This window comes from Papilio polytes, unplaced genomic scaffold, assembly GCF_000836215.1.
Source record: "Papilio polytes unplaced genomic scaffold, Ppol_1.0 DF824069.1, whole genome shotgun sequence".
Taxonomy (NCBI): domain Eukaryota; kingdom Metazoa; phylum Arthropoda; class Insecta; order Lepidoptera; family Papilionidae; genus Papilio; species Papilio polytes.
This window is the reverse complement of record NW_013525135.1, coordinates 228,736-254,475: the sequence shown is the minus strand read 5'-3', so window position 1 is coordinate 254,475 and position 25,740 is coordinate 228,736. Positions and strand designations below refer to the sequence as shown.

The 25,740-nt window shown below is 33.7% G+C and overlaps 1 protein-coding gene across 3 annotated transcripts in view; it reads left to right on the top strand.

The window, feature by feature from the left end:
* The window catches only part of LOC106100211 (glutamate receptor-interacting protein 2), a 128,434-nt gene that overhangs the window by 48,824 nt on the left and 53,870 nt on the right, over window positions 1-25,740 (top strand). For all 3 annotated transcript variants that reach the window (XM_013278988.1, XM_013278989.1, XM_013278987.1), the window contains exon 3: window positions 5,884-6,003. In XM_013278988.1, the coding sequence (XP_013134442.1) occupies window positions 5,884-6,003 (120 nt within the window). The remainder of the gene's footprint in view (window positions 1-5,883; window positions 6,004-25,740) is intronic.

Below are 25,740 nucleotides of genomic sequence, written 5' to 3'. Positions count from 1 at the left end.
GGGCGGAGGGGGCAAACAGTTTATGAGAGTTCACGTGTGCTGATTGAATAATGCATGACGTGACGTCACTGCTATCATTGTTTGATCTCATTATGATATCTTCCTTATCTGTAACGACATAATAAGTGAAGAAAATAAAAAAAATGTCCGTTAATTTTTTGTATTATAGTTTTAATTAGTTAGATCTCGACGTATACTTTTGTCCAATGGTAAAAACAGGCAATATACATATTAATAAGTAAAACTCTTAATTTTCATACTCGTATATTGAAATATCTAGAAAATTGATCCTACGTTGCTTAGTGTTTGTACATCATTAGTTTCATATGAACGTATTTTAGAAGGTCGTCGTATTCCAAATATCTTTTGGAACAGACATTTTAATGAATCTAATATTTCCAATAAACTTAAAAGACATTTCCACTTAGTAACTTTTTCTAACAACGTTCAACAACAAACACAGGTTATTTTACAAACTTAACATTTTCGTGAAGGTATCTCGTGTAGCCTTCAGGTAAGTCAATAAAGTATCGTATTAAACAAGCACGTAATGTTAAAAGCTTCACTTTTCTGTCGCTCATAAAATATAGTTTTTACGACATTCCGCTAAGAGAGACTCAATGGTGACCTTCTTGGCACATTTACCCACTATCAGTGAAATCATTTTGACATGCGGAGTGTCACAGTGGCCTACTTACTGGAAGAATGCACAAGCTGAAATAAATGATGAATTATTGAATTATTTTCATACATTTTCATGTCCAAATATCATATATCAAGTTGGTTTAAAATTTACTTTAAAATATTTCTATTCACTTTATAAATTGTCATGTTTTAATAAGATTTATGTTTAGTTATTTTTGTATAAAAATCGTTTTGAAAGTCAATGTTTTAAATTATTTAAGTCTAAACATAAATCGGTCGAACATATTTTCTACAGACCGGCCTTTGGGACGCAATAAAATTTACCGTCCACTACGACAAATAACTTAGTCGCACAGTCGTATACATTATGTTATGTATAATAAATCAGAAAGGAGGACGGTCTGTGACTTCCACAAGTTACAGTAGGCTGGCGATACAAAGCATTTATCATTTACGAGGCTCACAAATGAACTCGGAATAAGGCCGGCGTCACACTGCGTGAAAAATCTAACGTGACATCTGTTCGAAAAACTTCGTAACTTTTCGATGAACACGAGTTATGGTGCACCTTTAATGATGTTCGACATTCATTCGTTGCTAGAGTTTAATGCTTTTTCAGCTACGAAAAATCTATTTTAATTAGAATAAAAAAGTGTTTCGATATACATAAAACTTACTCCACTACTATGGCTATTAATCGGAGTGTTCGCGTATTACGTGTACGCTTGTAACTATAAAATCGAATAATTATCGCTGTTTTATTTGCACTGTATACTGTCTTATAATCAAAGAATATTGATGCAATAAAAATCGAACTGAAGTTACCCTTCGCAAGTCACGCGCGTTCATGGTAATGGTTTACGTGATCTTCAGCCTCCATAGCGGGGTCTCGAGACCTTGCTGAAGATAATGAGCTATTTCCTTCTGTTACTTTTTACTATTCCGTACCGGAAATGGCAAAGGAAGCGCGTGGGATTGTAAAAACGGTAGCTATCGACAGCTCGTTTATAACGTCGCCTTTAAGTGTTATTTCCTTAATCTTATTGAAGTATAAAACAAGTAAAATTAAAATACAGAGCTTTTAAGTATTTTGTAGAAGTTATTGAAAACTAGGAATTCATCCGTGCATATTTCTAAACTGAGTAACTTCGCCACCACTCCACGCGACAAGCATTTCGAAGTGATTTTGTAGAAGCTAATTGGCAGCTAAATATAAAACGTATACAAATAAAATATTTGTTTCTCTGAAAGGGAGCGGATTTCGTCGCAAATTGCGTATACGCTTTCACGACGCTGAAGGGTGCCTCATTTGTTTTCTTTTTAACGCATTATTGCTATGTACGGCTCGAGTGACAGCGATTTTAGATATAAATAAATATGGTTCTTTATTTTTATGAGTCATCTGTAAATCGTGTCGTAATAGAAATGAACGTTAATTTTCTCATTTTTCTTTGAGTACTATAATTAAATATAAAAATCTTAAACAATGACAGTAATGCTATTTTGATATATGAGAATGTGGCATAAAATAAAATAAATAGTGCCTTTTAAAAAACTAACTTTATTTGTAAATATTACTAAAATCGCTCTAATTTAGTTGCATATTGTATTCTCTGTGGCGTTAGAAATGTAATATTTTATGCTATAAATAATTTTCCATACAGCCACTTAGTAACACAAATCGCTAACACTGCGACCAACCTTCATCGGGATTAACGATGGGTAATTCGCTCATACTGACTTCTTGTATTGCTCACTTGATTGATCGGAGACACAGAAGTAGGTTACTTTTTTTTAAATTGACGAGTATAATTAATTTAAATGATATTAAATACTTTAGGTTACATTGCTTAAGTAAAATCAAATCTAACAATAAATAAATATTGGTTCCTTTACGGTAATACACTGTTTTATCTATACACATTACTTCGCGGCGTTGGATGTCAGTAATCACAGCGTATTTTTGAATCCCTTCGAAATAAAAAAAAAACACGCTACAGGCTTTTCACGGCTTTTCACGCTATTAAATTTAAGGGTAAATAAATTGAAAATAACTTCATGTTGGGAAGGGACCACAAACTACAAGCAAGATTATTATTGTAACGATAATGTTGAAATTTGAGAAATTGAAACTATAAAATAAAGTTTGTATAATTTTACGCGGATGGAGCCGCACGGGCTTTTCTAGTAACCGTAATAATATTTTACCTGGAGTTCCTAGCTTTATTAAATTTTATCAATTGTTAACAGTTTCACTAAAATTTAAAGGAATACCAAATTTTTCTTTGACATAACAAATGTCAGTTAGTTAAAACTTTATAATTAAGGATTGAGAATCTGGAATACAATTTAGTCGCTAACGGAAAATAATAAAATAACTCGTAAAGTCGAAAACGACATTTCCTAACTGCTAAATAATTGTTTAAAATGAAAACAGAACAACATAGTTTCATCAGGGATTTTCAGTTACACTTTAAAAAACCTCAATTAAAGACTCTTATAAAATAAAAAAATGTATGGAGTCTTTTTTAAATTGACAGCGACTTTTGCTTCTTTATCTAATCAGGAGTTTAGTGGAGTCTACTCGAGGTAAGGGTATTTTACCCAAGGCGCTTGTTTTTCAGTCTTTAAAATGTTTGCAGCGCCACAGCCGACGCGGGGAACCATTTCTCACGTAAGCCTCTCAGAAGTGTGAGCTTAGCGATGCTCTGCGCCCCGCTTAATCTATGACCTCACTTAGCAACTGATTTTATCGAATAACAAATAGTTCTAACTCAAGTTTGTTTAAACTTTTTTTAAATAAAAATATTATAACGGCGTTTTCTTACCTTTTACTCATACTTTTCGTTTGTCATTTTTAAAATAATAAATTGTTACCGAATCATATATAAGTACGTTTAACTAAGTTTAAAGGTACAATATAATCAACAAAGTTCCTCAACATGTAAACAATTCATAATGAAATTCCTCTCCTTTATATAACTTTATATTTTAATATTAAAATATGGCGAGTTTACATCTGGAAAGAATTACCAAGAATATTCCAGTTTCCAGTCCCGTGCGCTCGGTTACCTTTAGCGCAAATTCTAACTTGCCACGTCTTATTCTGAGCCACTTTTTGCTTTGAAAGCAGTCGCCTGCAGAAATGTAACCGTGCTGTGTATGAAAATTGTTTACAGACAAAAGTTTATAAAAATATTCGCTCTCGTGTTACTTTTAAAGTAAATATTTTATAATAAATTCTCGCTTGATCAAAGTAGAAACGTAACACGAGAAATGTGTCTATAGAGTGTGAGTTAAAACAACATGAATTTAATATCAATAATAGAAAAGTTTTTAAATACATGTCAGATGAATAATTCCAGTAACTTTTCCCTCCCGCCATTTTGATTATTTGGGAAGGTAAACAAATTTCCTCTATCGAACAAAAGTAGGCTGTATCTGCAATTGCGGATGTACTTAGCAGCAGTCACTTGGCCATTTCAACAAATTCAGCTGGCCGCTTGCTCTTTACCCATCTTATGACATGAAAAATTGCATCAGCGTCATTTAGGATATCATTGTACGGTTTTCAATTTTCACCTTTTAAATAATTATAGTAATCAATGCGTAATCTATACTGATAACTTTAGTATATGAACATTCCTTGAGACAAATCACTGTAGCACTGAGAGCTCTGGTATGTGTTATGTTATTTTGCAGACAACCACGGTTCTAAGTGGAAACACATGCCGCGGCGATGTGGCCGGATGTGGCGTCACAACATGAGATACAACTATAGCGCTGTCTCCAACACTACGTCACAGAGTGGTATCTTAAAAACAATTGAAGAATGATACACGAAAGTTCATACATCAAAAAGAACCTTATCAATGCGAAAGGAATAAAAGTCAAACACGAACAAATTCCAAAACAGTACAATGATAATCTTATTCTTAAACGAACACAAAGAAGTATATTAATATTTTAATGAAATTCCACGTTTTGCCAACTACCTATAATGAAATCTATGTATTACATTGTGAAAAAGATCTTTTTTTAAATTAAGCCCAGAGAGTAACAAAGGTAACTTAGACGAGTGCAAATGAAAGTACGAATAGATTAATGAAAAAAAAAGTACGTATATGACTCTTGTTATCTCTACGTAGTGTTTATGTTTATACCTAATAAGGTACCTTTATTTAAACAGTAATTTCAAGACTGTTGCAACAATTTTGTAGAACCATAATAATGCCAAAAAAATGGTAATTAAAGATAACGAGTGTTTGAAAAGGATCGTTTGCGGTATGGGTCGGGTAGAGTTAGTCGGGCACTGTGGGGCGGGCACATTGGGGAGGGCGGGTAATGTCCGTCGCAACAATATTGTTGCTAACTTTCATCTCCACTTTGAAAAAATTCGAAGCCGTGTCGCGCTTTCTCGACACCATAGTGATGTGCTAGGTCAGCTAACGTTTGTGGTAGAAGAAATTAAAAAAAACAAAAACAAATCAAAACCATTGCCATTTATTAACAATTTTAAAGATTTTGAATTTTTCCATCTTCTCGGAGAAGACTTAAATTCCAAGATTTGAAAAGTGTGTTAGCTTTTAAAAGAGAACTTAATCCCTTTTAGTTCTTGGAGTATAAAGCTAGACTTTGAAAGTATTACGTCGGCAATCAATTAGCGCCGCAGCTAAGCTATCGACATCGGGCACATCCCTAGCTGCGGTGTTATTTCAGTTGGCAACTGCAGTTTGAGCAAAAGTCGGCGCTAACGAGCGGCCGCGGGAGATTTGTAAGCGCCTGTTGTTTGTCCAAATTGCCACCATATTTCAATTGCGAATTATTTAATCTCGCGACGAAAGTATAAATTATATTATACAATGTGCCCTTATACAGTTCATGCTACAATATAGTACAATGCAAGTTGCGGGTAAAAGAGATATTTAAAACATTTCTGAGTTTAGATAATTTCCAATCGTAGTAAATATTCTTTGTCTCTGAATAAAACATTTTGTAGCAAGTGAATGTCCACATTCAGCTAGTGACCGATTGAATTGGCAGATGTCTACGTTATGCGCACTTTCCCGGAACCAGTCTGCACAATTCATTTGTCATTTTTCACCTTTCGGAAGCCACCAGATTTTTCTAGTATATTTTCATTCCATAACATTTTGTTCGTTGGGGAGGTATAGTGTGCTAATAATAATAATGTACTAGAGGCTACACATTCTTTTGTTAATTAAAACGTTGTTGCAGTGTTCAAGTCGCAGACGTCGCTGTCGACGGACTCGGGTCTGTGCACGGAGCGCGGGCTGCGACGCACACACATCGAGCTGCCGAAGCCGCCCGGCAAGAGGATCGGACTTAAACTGGCAGGTAAATATTTAAAATCATATGTTTACTTGAAATGCAATTGTAGACAATAAAACCGTACTATCGCATAATAAATCTACATTTTAGGGATCACTTAACTACGTACGACAGTTAAACTTCTGTGAGTTGTTGTCTTACGACTGCGACTTCAATTAGTCAGTTTCGGTAGAATCGTGGTTAAGCGCTGGTTTATTTATGATAAAAAAAGTTGCCAATAAGAGCAGCCTTACTTTTTTAAATAACTTTTTTAATATCATCAACACCAATTCATAATGCTTTATTTCTATTACCATAATTGTAATTTAAACATAGTTCATTTATGTTTTTTTTGTAATCGATAGAGTTCTAAAGTTACATTTAAAACGAAAAGTAATAAGACATATGCTTAGCAATCTTGGCGCGATATTTCTCGCTAAATGGACTGGTATAAGTAAGGGCATGATAAAAAGTGAATAGACACAGTGTAGCACTACACAGATTACTAATTAAACTTAAAATTAAATATTTAACACCTAATTGTCCAGTTACTATATCTGTTCTATTTAGATTCCAACTTGTTTTAAAATAACGATATTCGTCGTGTAACAAAAACGTGTATTTTTGCTAAATGAAGTAAAAAACTTAAAAGTAGGTAAAACGGAGAAACTTTAATAAAAATCAAAAAGTGATATAAAGCATACATATAAAATACAAATCCATGATATGTTATAACATCGTAAATACATTTTACGGTTTGCAGCAAACACTAGGAATTCTCAACATTATCTGAAGTGGTTATTCTGTCACGTGTACTCTGTGGCTCAGACTTCTACTGCACCGCACATAAATCGCTGTGAGACCATAAATCCGGCAGCCGCGGAATTCTTTCAGCGCCATTTTGAAATTACAGCACAATTTTCGTCGCAAAACTCATGCCTCTGACGGCGGTACATTAAAATTAATACATTTCGCGAAAATACTATTACTTAAAGAATAGCTTGCCACAGCCACAGGCACTGTGGGAAATTATTACCACACTAATGGTTTGTGCAGATATTATTAAAACTTGTACTATGTTATTGCAAATTAAACACTGTTTAAACTCGTGTATTAAATCTAAACGCTGTCGTTTAAAACATACGTCAACGTTATTATAATCTATACTAATATAATAAAGCGTAAACACACATTACTTTGTGTCGTAAGATGTCAGCTATCATAGCATTATTTTCAATAATTCTTTCTTTAATTAAAATCCCTACACTTACCACACGTTCTAGGTTATATATTTTTACGTTATTTAACTAAGGGGTAAATAAATTGGGAAAAAGCCTTCGTGTAGGAAAGAAACATTAAACTATAAGCTGCCAACATTAAGGAAGCAATGTTATCATGGTAATGGTAATTTTGATGTTTGCAAATGTAAACAATAAAATAAATATTTTATTATTTCCCGCGGATAAAGCCGCATGGGAATAGCTAGTCAGTACATATTTTATTAACACTGACTTGGTCATAAAAGCTTGTTACTTGTAATTTATTCAGATTTTGTCGTTCAATTTTTAGATAGAGCAACGTAATAAGTAATTTTCGATCTCCGGCGGCAAACGCGGGCTGCGAATTTCTTTCCCATCCGGGTTAATCTCACCCTAATTTACATATTTATTGAACTTTTCGACTACAGATGCGATTAATCGATACGAGACTTTAGTATAATTTAAACAATAAACAATACACAAACCACAAAGTTATAAGAATCTAACTTAATGTAATCAGATCAACAACATAAAATAGCTCTTTGTAAAACAAAGCAATAGTTAAACTCGAACACTTTTAAGTATTAGAAAACATTACCTAATGACATCTAACAACTGTTCATTTATAAATCTCTTTTTACAGCCAACTCTGGAACTATTTCATACCTTCTTGTATTTTCTTACCAGTTTTACTATGACGTTAAACGGAGGATCGTAAAAGTTCATGAGCGCAAACACCTCGGCCGTGATTTTATTACGTGTTTTGTATCGTAAGGAACTTTAAAGTGATGGTAACAGATGTGTTTATTAAACAACGCCTGACCCGGGCCTGGACAGATTTAGCGTTGGTTTTCTTTGACGCGGTAATTGCACAGTAAATCTCTACGGACGGTATTAACTGGAGCTCTTTCAGCTACGTTGTAAGAATGAACTGATTTAAACAATGGATTGTAACAGTACTCACATATGCCATCTTTTAACTGTAGTACATAGCACAGATACGTAATTATATTAAGAAAACTATAATTTTTTTTATTCTTTGTATTTTAAGCTGTGAAGACCATATCTTTATAACTTACATATATACGCTTCTTAAGTTCTGAATCATAACATTACTGCATTGAATTAAATTAACGTAAATCGTTTTTTTTTTAATTAATTCGTACTGTGGAATTTTTGTTCTCATAGCATAAGTTTTTGTCACCCTTTTCAATCTGTAATTATTGTCTTTCCGTTTAACTTTAAAAAAAAATAAACGTATGATAATCACAATGTTAAGTTAAAAAGACAGCGTACGAAGGCAAGAGCCCTCATCTCCTTTGTGAGGTCGTAATAATAGAGTTTACGAGCGACGTTTCCTCCGCACTTCGCAGGGCAATTTGAATTTGACGCAGTTTGCGCTTTGCGTACAAAAACGCCGTAAACGCAGCGACTACAATAAACACCATCGTGGAAGAGCCTCTGCCCTCTTAACGACCCCAGCTCGTCTACTGAGAACCCTCTCCCCTCTAAACACATCTCGACAGCTGTGTGTACTATGAAACCAACATCTAAATATACTAGATGTGATTGTAAGAATTGCAAGAAACTATATGAACATAATAAGTCTATAGTCTAATTCACAGATTAAAAGTAAAACAACAATGCAAACATTCAAACTATTTTTATTAACACGCCAAAAGACGGAGGTTACCAATGGATCAACAGAGATGTATTATAGAAACAAGTGACATTTTATACATAGAACTATACTAAAATCTTTAACGATTTTCTTAACACATCGATAAGTAGTAAAGTGCAATAACATTGTCGCATCTGGAAAATCTTAGTCTATGCTAAACTATTTTTACTGGTTGTGGAGTACAAATTTAGTTCCCCCGCCGCAGCCGCAGCCGCAGCCGCAGCCGCGCTAATTGACGCTTTAAATCCATCCACGCCTTTCTGCAGCCGCTCGGCTCCGCTCACAGCGGTTAAGTTTTTATTTGAATGGTCTCGCGGAAGCCTGGCAATTATATTGTTGACCCCCACCCGGCGCCTGGCGCCCGGCACACGGTGAATAATGAAAAATCTTATGTTTAATTAGACGTTTTAATTAACCAAAAATACTGAGCCAGATAAATCAGTATTTAGAAATAATAGTTTAAATCTCATCATCAATATACGTCACCCCTGAAGGTCTCGGAGCCTACCCTAAGTTAGGAATGACTAGGCCATAATCAACCACGCAGGTCCAGCGCGGGTTGGTTGACGTCACATAATATTTATGTCGATGAAACCAAATTTTAACCTTAAAGTTCAGTTTACTTTTACTTTAAATTTAGAAAAGGGCAAAAATTATCTTGAAACGAAATAATTATCTCAAAATTAAGGAACATTTTATCTCGACCTCAAAGTAAGGAAGGATAAGGGAGTCACAAATTATACGGTATTAAGAAATTGTTAATCCCTAAACTTGAATTAGAAGTTGTTAGGAACTTTGTTGAGATCCGCTTTACTCTAAAAACCTTCCACGAAACAGGTTGCGACAACTCTTCCTAATTTGAAATTCAAAATGACAAATCTTACTAATATTATAAATGCGAAAGTTTATAAGTTTGTATGAATGTTAGTTAGAAGATATCTCCAAAACTGGTAGTCTAGAATAACACAGATGTGTTGCTATATTTTTAATTCCGCGCGGACGGTGTCACTGTCGAGAGCTAGTTACTGAATAATTTTAAAAGACATGTGTTTCCTTCGTTATTTGTGTTCCATGTATCCATAATTAATATCGGTAAACTATCAAATAACCGTGCCGAAATATCTGGAGTTCAAACAACCCAATCGTGGTAAAAAAAACCCGTATCTTACGAAGATTATATTTGTAAAAACCACTACAGTTTAATTATATATCAAATAATACTTGAAACATTTCCAATAAATCTGTAATACGATCTTAATTTGTTCGAAGTAATTAAAATAATTGTGGCGAGATATTGTCAAAGTTGATCCAGTTATCGTAAAGACAAATGCGGCCGACGGATCGTGACCTCCATCTCGTGTGATAGGCCTTACACGAGATTTGATTATTATAACGGTCTGCGGAATGGCTAGTGGGTTATAATCGATACGACCCTTAAGAACCTCCGGCCCCGGGTGTTGTATATCGTTATGAGATCATGAACAGGGATATACGAGTATGTGTAATTTATTCTATATCTTACGAAGATGATTCCCAACCCTTGGATATATTTGTAACTATAATAGTTTACTGCTAAAACTTTCATAATGTTTAAATCATAAACATTACTATTATTATTCTTAAGATATTGTCAAATTGCAAATGCCTTGTTTTTTCTATTCTTACTATTCTGATATATTTAGTGTGTGCATACCTGAAACTAAACTATCGCACAATTATTTAGTCTCGCTTTGATTCGTAGGAGCTTACTCGATGTTCAGTTGTGCAACTAAACAGTTGAATGGGCTGCGAAACAATCGATAATCGCACAACGGTTGTGTGACAGTTTAGGTTAAAATCTAAACTAAAGGCCCTCTCTTAGTGTCTATTTGACCACTCTGAGTACGGCATTTAGTTAACAAGTCGGCGTATGTCATCAATATTAACTGTAGTCACGCCACTTGTTTAATTACGAGTCGCATTTAATTTGTTCGGTTTTATTTGTTGGAACAATTAAGAGCGGTTACAAATTCGGGGCTCACTCGTCAAACGGAACAAACTACATCGGAGAGCGTTCATTTAATTAGTAAATTACGGGTTCCCGATTCGTCGGCACCGATTACAATGGATTGCACTCTATTGTCGACTCTGTATCATATTAGATAAGGATTACAATTGTTTCGTTTTTAAAATAATAACAATAATACTGTTATATCGATGTATATACATAAAACTTCATTTGCTCTTTAAAAATAGTCCAGCAAAAGTTTTATTTAGTAGTCGTAGATTTTAAAATAAAAAATAAGCAAGGTCACTGTCTGCTGATCCATTGGTGTTTTTTAATTAAAAAGAAATCTAAACACTCAAGAAATTCAACAAGTCAACAAGAAATCCCTGAAAGTCCTCAAGGATAATTGGGCAGCACTCCACTTAATTATAAAGTTCCGGTCGCCCGAGGCTCCGCAAATACAGCACTCGAGTGTTTGTCACACATACTGTGTGTCTGTTTGTACCGTGTTCATAGAATCCAGATACGAGTTTTATAGATATTTTAACGATATTGAACAATTAGTGATAATCAGAATTAAAAAATAAAATCAAATTGTTTTCATTCTTCATAAAGCATTTTTTATAAATTTTGTATTTCTAAAAATCTAAGAAATGTATGAAGAGAGTTACTTGAATTTTGTTCTACTTGAAAATTAAAATAAATGGCATATTTTAACTTTTTATATGTTGAAGTTTAAAACATTTTAAACACTAAAGAGTACTTTTTTGCTTCTAGAAATAAAACTTACAATTGCTAACAGCAATTTATTTTCAAAGTGCATTTCGCTCATTGAGAGTTTCTTCGTCTGTTGCGAGCCAAAAAGAGAAAACAAAGTAACTATTGCGTTTTAAATTGCATTAGGTTTTACTATTCCTAGTCCATAACGAATTTAAGAATATAAAAAATAAACGACACTCTTTGTACTAAAATGTAAAAAATATTAATTATAAATACTGATTTTTCAATAACGTAACTAAATAAAACAACTTGATTTTTCCTCAAAACAAGTTTATTAAATTTTCAACGATGTCAAGGGTATTACAAAATTAATTCAGGTCTCGGTACAAAAGGTTATAAACATCGTGTAAAAAGTCAAATAAGTGCCATCTAGCGGTGTAGAATAAGAAACGGTAAGTGTACCATTTGTCGATACGTTCCCAGAGCAGTCTATATTCTGAAGATTAATCGTCCGTGCGAAAAATGAAAGAACGTTACCTTGGGTACGTGTCGATATTTATTATGTGAACGTTTCTGACACACGGCTCCTGCGGCCGGTGAGCCTATTTGAAAGTTAAACATTTCATAAGAATTTTTACTTTTAATAATTCGAAATTAAAGATTTTTTTATACACAATGTCCCTAAATACACAGTTGAAAAATGAGAGTCTTTTTCTACCGTATTAAGGATTCTTTATGAACACGGACAATTTAATTATCATTCTTTAAACAGTGGCTTTGTTTAATTTTAAATAAGCTCTGCCTTTCTACAATTTTACTAAGAATAAAAAGAAAGAAATTATATTATCTTCAATAGAATAAAGTTTTTTTTTTATTTCTTAAAAATACAAAACACGAATAATCATAAATCTCTCAAATAAATTCAATATTCTATCCATAGCCTGTTTGCTGTGAAAATAAATTGTCCTCAGTCGTATTACAACTAAACATGCTTTGCTTCATCTCATTGGTTCGTCATTCTAAACAGCTGTAGCGTCCGCGTGCGGGATTCCTCGCATTTCCGCACTCCACATAACAAAGGTATATTCTCACTAATATTATCTGCGTCTATCATTGTTTCACTGTAGCATAATGCCGTCCCGTTACTGAAGCACGGCTCTAATGATCATACAATATTATTTATGCAGTTTTTCCTTGACATTTAGGTGAAAATTGTTACGTTGAGAACAATACTTTTTTTTATTATTTGATTTATTCATAGTACATTGCTCACAGTCTATTTTAAGTGATCATTATTTTGTACTGAAGTAATTTAAAGATATATGTGAAGTCAACCAATACGCAGTGGGCTAGCATGGTTGACTATGGCCTAATCGCGGGTTAACGGTAGGTAACGAGCCACTTATGGACGTATAGTAAGGTGATGACTATTTTCTATGAAATTTATTTTCACGATTGTTAAAAGAACAATAACTTGGGACTCGAGATTTGATCCTTTGCTAGAATCTTATTAATAAATTCGATACATGATATATTTATACCTTTTTAGCTACAAAATATGTAACCAATAAAAACGAATCCTGTGAAAATAATAGCAAAATTCCCAATTCTTTTCCAAATCCTCGATCGCAGTAGGTGTCTTTTATCGCTCCGACAAAAGGAAAAATACTTTAAGGAAAAAGCAAAGAATTAAGTCACGTGGAAGAATGTATATAATAGAATCGGCATCCGTGCGCAAATATTGTAGTCTTATCCATTTTATTGGCAAATGAAATATTTGAATATGTGCGGAAAGCCGAGAAGTGCTTTGCCAACGGCATCTAGCAAAATATTTATGTCTTTTACTGTACATATAACAGTTTCTTAGGTTACATTCTTTTTACTTTAAGAAAAGAAACTAGTTGCACCCTTTTTACATTTATAAAATTATGCTAAAACGAAATTCTTTTCTTTTCTCTCGACAAAAACTAACCAAAACAGTATGTACGGAATAGACTCACTTCGAATTTCTCGCCTTCCTAAATTACGTTTTCTTGACACTTGGGAGAAGTAGGGATTTCAATTTACTACAGTCTACTCTAATACATACGAGGCGGACGATATATTAAATTCTTGTGTACATTACCAACAACAATGTACTACGAATAATTTAAAAGGAAAACTTTACAAATGAAATTACAAAGACGGGTACACAGTTACAAATCAAACATAACAAAGTAAAAAGATACATAGGGTCACACAAATTTCGATTACGCCTCCGAGTCAAAGAACTAGACAGTTAAATTCTGAACACCTTTTTCGATATTTCATTTTTATATCAAAGAAAATATTTTCATTGTTGACACGTATAGGTTCTCACTTCTCAGGCTGTGGTACAAAGGCCGCAGTCGGACCGCAAGGTGATTTATCTCTCCAAGAAAATGGGATTCCGACAGGTCCTTTATAGAGTATACAAATAGCATCCCCGCCATGTTCCAATCAGCCCCCGTCCTGCGCCCCCACCCTCAGGCAGACGTTACAAATTTCTTGCGGCACATTGGATACTATTAATCTTGAAATGTCCATGTGCCGAGGACCGACACACTTTGTTTTGTCAATACGCTAGGTACAGTCACGGATATCCGCGGTATTCCACTTCTGGAAAAATTCCCTTGTTTATTGCAACGAGACTAACTTCACCTCTTCCTACAAATAACTAGATAGCATTACTTACTGCGTTGGCGCAGCGACCCAAAGTTGGTCTTGGCCTCCGACACGAGAGAGCGCCAGCGTCGTCTGTCCTGCGCCGTAGATAGCATTAATAATAAAATATAGAATAATAATAGAATATAACTAGTCGTGTGTCACTAATTAATTTTTTTACAGATAGATTTCTAAGATACGTTGTATTGGTTTTTGTTTTACGTCTCGTTCTAAAATGTTTAAGCAATGAGTTTTGAAGGTGAAACACCACCAGTTTCCCCGATTGTACTTAGAAACACCATCAATTTTGACACTGACTTCCTTGAAAATAACGATGAATACAATTTCCAATTCCGTTTCGTGATTATCGGATACATTGGGGACAAGAAGAGTAACTAATCACTACTTTACTAACGAGCAATATCATATTTCTTAGTAACGGGTGGCAATCGTCAAAGGATCTCGGAAATGTTAAAACAGCTAAATAAAATATTTTTTACAAAAGTTTTTATTTTACATTCGACATAATTCATACTGCGTCCTTATTTCTACAATCCTCGTTGTAAATTGTTAATAATTCAACCTCTAAATAACTATAGTTTCATTAGTACGAGTTTATTTTTGTAAAAGTACAGAAATTTCGGAACAAAAGTTAAAATATTTCAAGTCACGGGTGGCAATACAATAAAGTGACCAGTCACGTTCAATCCCGTCCGGCGAGCGTCCTCCGCCGCCGTCGCCGCGCCCTCGTCTTGACATCGACGCTCCGATTTTTGTCACGTATCAAATAGATATTGCGTCAAATTTATGTATAAGTTATTCGAAATTTATAGATGTCTCAGATTAATGCGTGTAGTTCTTTTACACTGAATAATTCATTAAGTCACTAATAAACTCTATTTTACTTACGAGTATCGAGACTTTCAAATAAGTCTGTCGTTAATTTGCTCATCTCTTTAATCTGCGGGTAAAGCCGCTTTGTTCGCGTCGTGTAAGTGGTATGAAGATCCAATGTTGGGGAGACAGCCGGCTGAATGTCGAGGGCCGCTCGAGCAGCCTCAAGCCGCGCACAAGAGTTCGTTGTAAAAGTGATCGCGTCAGCGCTCCCAGCGCCACCTCTCGGCCGCATTCGTGTCAACTGCCCCCTTACCGCAGATTATTTGACACTCAGTTTACGAACAATCATAATGTAATTACAATGATTTGTAAAGAACTTTTTGATTGTGGAGTAATTCATGAATTAGATACGTAGGTCTCACAACAGATCTAATAAAATGCGAAAGCTGTTCAAACGTATTAAACACCTTGTTCGTTTAAAATAATAGTTAAAAATATCCCGTATTATCGTAAAAATATTGGGTCATCTGTTCTTGACATCATTTATTTCTACTTCATTAAAATCTCGCCGTTAGACTCATTCAACTAGAAAATCTAAAAGAATGATAGGGAAGTTTTTAATTAAATACGCTTTAGTTTTAAATTAACAGAATAATCCATTCAACCATTCTACTGTATTTCATTGAATTAAAATAATTCGCAACATTGCATTATATACGGACTGGTCGTCCGCGAATAATTTATTCATCCCCATTTAAATGAGAGCACTAAAAATGTTGATTCAATACAAACAGTACAACCTCATTAAACTAAATGCTTAATGAAAACACGTACTACTTTAAATTCTTCGCCCGTTCTATTTTACTACGTATTCAAAACAAAATGGCGTCCAGTAAAATATTTAAACACATATCGATAGTCGGTAAATTTTAAATAAATTAATTTTATGGTACATTACCTCAAATAACACCAATTCGCACTGGCTCTTTTTATTCGTGCGTTAAAAAAACGTTGAAATAAAATAAATGAATGTCTATGTATCTGGTCATACGGCAGCGCTTATTTATCGCGGGGTGTTGCATTTTGAGCGTTGGACAAACGAAACAAGAGTGATTTTGAAGTGTTCGTCGCTCAAGAGCCGCCGAGTTTTAACGCGACGTTAAAAGAGCGCCTATGAGAAAGCGTTCTTATATTCGTTAGAGATAAATTCGATCGTAAAAAATATTCTTGATGATTTTTTACAGTACTTTCCACAGAAACATGAAACCAGTTTTTATCACACCACACGAGTATTTTATTACTGAAAGCTTTAAAAATACCGGTTTCAGACAATAACTGTTTTTACATGTGGCTTCAAATGAAATTGCATTTTATTTCACACAGAAAGTAATTTACAAGCATAGTGTACCGGAGCGTTTTAAATAATGAAAATGCTTTGTTACTAGACAGTAGTTAACATTTTATAATTGTTCTGTTAAATATTATTTTGTTAATAAACATTCGGTTGACTTCATTTTTACTAATATTAACACTTTAGAGGTAGGTAAAGGTAGCATTTGTTTATTTAATTCTTAGTTTATTGGATTCTAGCAAAGTGCCGTGAGATTTTTTGATATTTCTGAAATCGAAATATGGTTTTACCTCTTGTATTCAGTAAACTTTGACGTCTTAGCCACCACCTAACGTTATAATACAAGGGAAAAGGAACCGAGAAAATATACCAGCATCGTTTTAATAAAAGAAAGAAAAAATAAACTATATCCGCTAAAAGAATATAGACTTGATTCTTTTAGTCTTACGCCATTGTCTCGCTGTAATTTTCTGCCGCAGTTTCTATAAAAAGTTGTAGACGGTTAAAATGAACTCCATTATTGGAGTGCAGTTTACTATCTCAAGCAGATTTGTTCTTGCGGAAAAAGAGCGATTCACGGCTTCTCCGATTTCCGAAAGCGGCGATAGACAAGTATTGAGAAAGGATTTATTACGTGAAGTACAAGACGTACTTGAGAATCGAAAACAACAAGCATTTAGAGTTGGAAGTTTAAAAAATCTTTCATTATTCCGTTGTAAGACAGTCCAATTGTGAATTTGTACATTCCTGCTAAAATAATCTCTCTTTGATCGATATGTCACAAGGATAAGTGCACACAAAAAGAAAACTTGATGGGCGCTACCGGGACGCCGGGACGCGGGGACGCTGGGACGCCGGGACGCCGGGACGCCGAGGGTACTCGAGGCGCGCCATCAAACGTTCCTCAGTGAGAGTTCATCTCGAAGTCGCCTCGGCAGCGTTTCCGTAATTCAATGAGCTATATTTGTGTCAAGTATTGTTCAACACAAATAAAGTATATTGAAAAAAGTTGTGGAATAACATTTTAATGATTTAAATAAAAATCCGACATTAACATTTATATTCAACCTTTTTTATTAAAATAAAACCATTTCTAATATAATCATAATAATTTCGTCTTTATATAATTTCAAGAAAATCCTTTTTTAATTATCAACCTTTTCAATTTAAAATGTCAACGTAAACAAAAAATATTATTCCGTGGAATTTAGCCGCGTACTAATATTTACACAAAAGAAATCCGTTGCAAATATTATTTTAGCGTCGTTCGCGAGCGGTTTTTTAATATTGCCGTTTGGTTGTTTGTAAAATGGCTGGCGAGGGAATCAAAGCGGAGTTATTACTAACAACAGATCGCTAAGCAGTTTTTTAGCAGTTTTGTTGTTTTAATTTTAAATGTTTTTTCCTCTAACACGGCAGCCATATTTTGTTTTGTTTTTTTAGGTCTTTTTTTGTCTATTATATTTAAAACTACCAATTTATTAACAAAGGCAATGGCAAACTGTTTTGAATTTATTAAAATATTGGTTTTCCAAGCGTTAACCCGATGAACGATGATACAAAAATGTTTGTTTAAAATTGCATTCAGAGTTTATTATAATTTTCAGGAATACGAGGAATTTGAAATATTAAGGGGTTCGAGTTATGTTATAACTAAATAATTTAACTATATCATGAAACTGTACGAAGTTTAATGATGGTTTAATTATAACTTAAAAATTAAAATACGTATCAAGTAACTCGTTTGAATATCAAGAAATTGCAGAAGCATACAAAATTATGACAGTTGGCATACTAGGTTTAAAAATAATGTACACGAAACAAAAGAAAAATATTTTTTGGATACCTAATTCGATAAATAATATATCCTTTTGTTGAAAAAAAAAATTAAATATACTTTTTATTTCAGGTAAGCACGTTCAGTAAACATTGGTAAGTTTAAAATATGGAAACATTTTTTTCTTAAACGGTAGATAAAGAGAATTACGTAACTAATATTTTTGAATTAAAGCATTATAATTTTTTTCAATTATTTTTTTAAGACAGTAAAATTATATTACGTACGTATTTCTACTGTATTTTCATCCAAATAATGAGAATTGATATATACGAAAATTACAGCCTTAATTCCAATTATCTTGTTTTTTGATATGGGTTGGCGGAAATCTGTGTCATTCCTAGATTTAATTATACATTTATAAATGTATATTTTGATAACGAAAAGAACTATAGTTATAATTAAATATTTATAGTTTTCACATCTGTTATTTTATAGTTAAATCGTACAATATTAAGATTTTCCAGTTACACGAGTAGTTACAAACTCTTCCAGCTTACAAAACAGATTGGCAATAAAAACATTTCTTTTTACGGCTACTTTATTTGAGATCGTAATTTAAGAAACAATGAGGTAAATCCGGCAAATTACCCGGAATGTGGGAAAAATTACGCAGAAACCATTCTTTAATTTCCCCATAGACGTTTATTGCGGGTCCGCGTAAACCTGCAGACGAACGACGTATTTTCTCTTAAATTACGGTATGATCCTTGTAATGGCACATTAATTTTCCCACATGTTACAATACCTTGCAATTGGAACATAGTATTTTGACATAAGGATGTTTCAGTGTTGTGAAAAAAAAATTCAATGCATGAAAATTCAAAAGCAATTCTTCATAGACATTTTAACAGTGGTAGAGCCCGCTTTAACATCTTCGCACGAATGGGCCAGCTCGCCCGGTGTAATACCACGACCACACAGAAGACAGGCGTGAAGTGGAAGCAATTCCGCGTTTCGTCTGATGAGTGTGGTGCCGGAGGCCTAATTTTAGTCCCTTTCCCTTTCCACCCTTTTCTTAAGGGGAAAGGATAGGAGGGAAAAGTGGATTTGACGGTGGAGAAGACGCATAGGAAGGGGAAATGTCCTCTTTATGTGCGTCTCCTCCTCCGTCAATTACTGTAGGCAACGCATCTGCAATTGCGGATGTTTATGGGTAGCGGTCGCTTTCCATTTCGGTGGATTCAGGTGGCCGCTTGCTCGTTTGCCACCTCGTATTATACAAAAAAAAAAACATTTTAGAGGGAAGTTATCTATACTGATATTATAAAAAGGAAAGATTTGTATTTTTATATCTTTATGTGCGTTGAATTAATTCAAAAACTACTCGGACGATTTTAATAATTTACTATTAGAAAGTTAATATATCTGTGAGTCACACAGGCTATTTTTTTAATTTCAAGCAGACGAAGTCGCTAGCATCAGCTAGTCAGCAATAAATATAGACGGATTTTTTTCAAAGTTTTATAATGAGAATGGAAGCTTTTTTTAATGTTTCAGTAAACCTACGATTGATTTTTCTAACAAGCATAATATTAACTTACTTAAAAGTAAAAATGTTAAACTATGAAATATTTAAACAGAAAGTGTAAAGTTGAGTTCACAGACTAAATACAATCAAACCTTTTCGAAAAGGTCCATTGAGAGCTAATAGTCGGTTTTCAATTCAAAACGTATCGCTTGAAAACTACCCAAAGGGTCATTTGAAACGGCGCCCTTTTTGTGAATTGGATTTTGTGTCAACTGTTCGATTTCAGTGCCCTCCGCGTGCCGCATTTACCAGAAGGTACGTTTACGTTTATTGACTTTAATTGAAAGGTTAAATGGACCTTATGGTGGGGTCCGTTACGTTTCAGTAATATATTTACTGTTTTAAAATATGAAATGAAAACTTTTGTCTTGTATTAGACGAAACAAAGTATGATTAGCAATTATTCTGAAGATAAATGAGGGCCATTGACTGCCAAATAAAGGCCAATATTTACAATTTGATAAAACATTGACTTACTACAAATGTTTTGAAAAATCTCTTATTTTTAACAGCAAGAAGTGGATTTATCTTGACAGAGTTGCGCGGCTGTGGGAGCGCTTTATCTTGCACCATCGTAAGAAATATCTCAAACTTAATCCGAAAAATTAGGGTTTTGTCTGAGTTATGGTACATTAATATTCCTGACAGTAAAAAGAATAGCTACAAGGTATATCAGATGTGTTAAATTGCGCTCACCTGTCGAGGCCGCGCGCTCCATCATTTTTTATGAATATGGAGGGATATTACTTTTTTCGTATCCCCTCGGCGGTACTATGACCCTCTATTTAATTTATGATTTTTATAGACAAGTAAAAGCAGTGTGAAACAACTATGTTCAGATTTAAACAAAGATGCTGTAACATTTGATAATGATAATGTAAACGCTAATGTTTGGATGGATGGATGGATGTTTGTTAAAACGTATTTTGATTGAATTTGTCACGCATGTTTTAATTCAACTCCGAGTGGACGGTATCGCGGGAGACAGCTAGTATCAAATTTAATAATGAAAAAATATTTTCCGCGCGCTAAAAGCAATCAGTTTCAAATCCATTCCGAACAAAAGATGTTTAATCTATTCAAGAACTAGATCTGTTTTTAAAATTAAACCTACAATGGCCGCAATAAATCATTATAAACGTTCGCGGCCGCAATTCAAGGCAGAGGTATAAAGGAAAGTGTCTCCTCACGGGCTCGCCTCATTAATCATAGATCTAATCCGAGGCCTACCTCTCCCACGAGAAAGTGATTAAACGGAAACTTGAATACTTCAGCCCTTTGCGATACACTGATATATAAGGCTCTCCCTTAGGACCCTAGACTAGCCTCTAGGGTCCTAAACGTGACAAAATAATCTCACGATTTTTCTATTACTTTATATTTTTAATGATATATTTACAAGTTTACGTAATAAAACGAACTTATAGAGAGTCCGTGTCATCGATTGTTTCAAAGAGTAATTAATTTTGTAAGCGATTGTCACAAATTAGGCACTAAAACACACAAAAGCATAAAATTTCCTATCCTAGTAGTTTATTTCAATTAATTACTTGGTCATGTACAATTCAGAGTTAAAATGGTAAAAATAAAACAATGTTAAAGCATTGCTAGCGCAGTACAGTGCAGTGAGAAAGGTAAATAAAATCCAGCAGTTAATGTGTTCCGTTGGGACTACTTAGTCGAGTCCGTCCCGAGGAAAACAAGGTGAACGCTCCTTGGTCTATGTTCGGTATTTGATTATTGTTCAAACAGTATTGATACGTTTTTAACCGGTTTATTATCGATCAGTTAAAACACAATTTAGTTTTAAAAAGTATTTTTCCACGGTAAAACAAACTTCGTACAAAGAAATATGAATCTTCGGAATGATAACTAGGATATTATAGATTTTAATTATTGAAATGTTCTAAGCAAGTATATTACTGTGTCTTGTTACTCTTCACAGCTCTATATTCCCTGGGTTGAATGCAATTGAATAGGCTTAAACAACATTTTAGATCATAGTTTTGTAATCAAGGAACATTTCGTCAGCAGCAGCACTATTTACTATCTTTGCAAATATTCCCGACGTCAAAGGAAGTTTTATTTACTAACCAAGATTACACCAACCATTTCATTTGTTCTATAAATAAATGCCCTCATTACCAATATTTTTATCTTAATAAGTTTGTATAAAGAAGGATTGATTATGATAACATATTTCTTACAATTCTAATTGTTTAAACTTTAACTAAGCAACTATGTCTTGTCCTCGCTTATAGAGTATCTCAATAAGGGGGCTACCACCGGCGAGAACACCGAGGTGGTCAACGACTCCCATGGACATCGGCAACACCAGAGGAATTACAGATGCGTTGCTGGCCTTTGAGGAAATTACTGTAGCAATAAACAATGCCGTATCCCTGGATATAGTGAGGTTATTTCCGAGAAGTAATCTAGAAACACTAACATAAATCCAAGAATTTCTATGAATATTTTATACATATTTTAATGCTTGAAGTTTACTGCTGTAGTCTTTTTCTTATTCATAGTTACGACAAGGAACCTGCATAAATTACTGTTATCGCAATAATCTTTGACACATTTATTATTAACAAAAAATTCTACATTTCGTGTTATACTTTTTAGAAAATCGTCGAATCATTTGAATACAATTGAAATAAAAATCTTAGAAATGACAACAAAAGATATTTCTCTTTGTATTAAAATATTTCAAGCTTGCTTAACTTTCTTTCTCGTATGATATACGAAGATAAATATTTGAAGTATAAACTATCAGTAAGTTAAATGTTAGAGCGGCTCGGGGCTGAATAAATCAAATTTAATATTTGATCGATGCGCTGTCCGGACTCCATTACTCTGGTACTTCTGTTGACGACGATAAGCAATTTTTCATGTTGCTAAATTGACCATCGCCGTCGGACTCCGCGGACAAGAGCACTTTTTGAATAATTCCACCATTTTTGTTGTTATTTCTTTTCATATCGACAGATTTATGGATTTATATTGTAAATCGTGCCATGAAAAATAGCTGAGGATAAAAATATATTTTTTATCAATTCATTCATTCCAAAAACTACTGATAAACAATGAGTACTTAAGTTGATTACTGGTGTGATTTGTTTAAATGGAATGTTGTATGTCCTTGAGCGTCGTTGATCTTATTGTCCCCGCCTTTCGTTTGACCTCTTCTCTTGTAAAAAACAATGCAGTCTATCGAAAGAGCATAATAAAATAAGGACAATTTTTCCCTGCCACTTTTCTCTCCTCGGCGCCGGCGGCGCGTGGTGTCCCGACGAATACGTTGCAATACATCGATGCGCTACAAAATTGAAAAACCAGTGAATCGAATCAGATGGACTCACTTACTTTGTCCACCGTGAAATTAAGCGCACTTCAAAAGTATCCGTTTGAAACGAACTAGTTTATGAGTGAATGTTTATTCACAATAGATTTTTAAATGGCAAAATAAAGGCAATAGTTTTATTAATATTTTAAACAAAGAACAATTTTCAAACCATCCATAACGTATTTCATTCGCGTGTAAATTGTATTGTTATAAATATAACCTAAACGATAAAATCCATAATGTTTATATTTAATGTATGAATTAACGATTTTCTTTTGCACAAGAGATATGTTGAACAAAAGATATTGCACGTATCATAGCGGCATTTCGTACAGTCATGAATCTTTTCACGTGTAGGCATATTGTCGGCGAGTAAGATTAATTGTACAGCAAGAAGATATACGCAAACATAATTCCTTCACAGGATAACCGTACGACTATATCTTATAGTTAATTCAATTTTAGTGCCCCACTGACACGGGTAATGTTTTTCACGGTTGTTTATTTATATGGGTATCAGCTAAATAAAATATCCATTTACAAAAACTAAAAAAACTTTTATAAATCTCTGTTTTCCAAAATATACACGCAACATACGGATTGTGACCATGATTGCATGCTATTGAAGAATAGGTGTGCAAAGCTTATTTCTATGTTTTATATGTGTACATATTTATGCAGCTGACTGTACATGTGTGTCATTATTTATTTTTAAAACTACTAGCTTTACTAGCCAGTACACTAAACACTAAATGCAGAAATAGTAATCCGTTTAAATTTATATTTCTATGGAAAATACTTTCTTGATAGGAAATGTTTATATAAAGAGCCGTTTACTGCATTGTATTCAAATAAGTGATTTTCGTTACATGAATTCACTTGACCCGTTTTCTCAATTTAACATTCTGTCTTTTCATGAACGACTGCAACTAGCGAAGTGCACAATGTCGGCCATATTCTTTTCATAAATGTACAATGATGTTTTGGAAACATCTTTAAAATTTGTCTATTTTAAGCTGAATGCTTGCCTTTTGATAGAGCTTTACCTTGATAAAAGATACTCTCATATGTCATATAGAAGCTTCTGGAAAAACATTACTTAATCCCTTGAATTTTGTATTATAAGCATTTCCAATCTGTCTTATGTTAAATCATTAATTAGAGTTGGGTAATTAATTCGTGACAACGTATACTCAGTGTTCCTATTTGGATTATTTTAATTAGAAATTTAACTCACGTGTAATAAACCTCGAAGAGGTGATTAATGCCTGAGAAGTTTGATACATAATTACGTAGTAATTTATATAAAAATTAATAATAAAAGTTGTCATACTAAATGACTTTTACTTTTATTTGAAAATGTTCACATCTGAGATACCTGTCTCCACAAACTTTGTACAATTATCACTTTAATTGTTCCTTAACAAGTTTAAATATTTAATGCCTGTAAAATTAAACGTCGGAGATATTCCGTGCTTTATATAAAAAGCATTATTACACAAGAGTGGAGCTTTCACCGCATTACTTTGTTACGATCAAAGGAAGTTAAAGCAGCTATTAAAGAAAACTTTTCATTATTTAAATTGTGAAAAATAGGTGTTTTTCAAAACATTCTTATAGTGATATTTACTTTGATAAATGATCATTTAAAAAAATCTTTAGTGAGCAAAAATAATTGTAATTACTACTTTTAAATTCCAATTGGAATAATTCGGCAATTTTTCTTACTGTTTTTAGTTTAAGCTCATCGATTTAAATACTACAAGTATGAATTTTTCACAATAACAACGATAAAATCTAATTACCTAAAAGTCTGAGATAATATTTTTAAACTAAATTTCACCTAAACCAAAGCACAAAAGCATGAATGAATAGTTCTTATTTGACATGTATTTGGTTCCGTTGTTGTGCTTTTTTTTAGATGACATTTTTGTCACATAGCTGCACAAGTTTAGCAAAGTAAAAGAGCAAACTTAAAGGCGCGCCGCTTTAGCATCTCAGAGCAAGAATTTTTATTAAAACTCCGAACTGTACCTGGACTTTGTATAAGTTTCTTGGCCAACAAACAAAAAGTAGCCGCGTTCGTACAATAGGAAACCTAGGAACATAGACTTCAATTCTATTTAGAGTTTCTTCATTAATTAACGTCATTATATTAAACTAGTAACCATGTTCACATCTATTTTCTTTCCATGTCTACTTATCCCGCTCTATATGGGAGCAGCACAAGTTTTCTTTGGACTTCGTACACGCATCTCTTCTCTAATGAAATCTTAAATAATAATTATGACAATGTCGAGGGAAAACAATAATTCCCGTAATACAGGAAGCGTAATGAACAATATGGACCAAGGTGCACTCGCTTGAGCTATCAAATGACATTATATGATACAACACTTGGGCGCTTGTCGGTTGCTTAGGCAGCGCTTGCAAAACACACTCGAATTTATCTTTAAAACTATCTATATTACCTTAATAGCGTTGAAATTTAAAACGTTAATTGTAAATTGAGTAAAGAGGAAAATCGGAA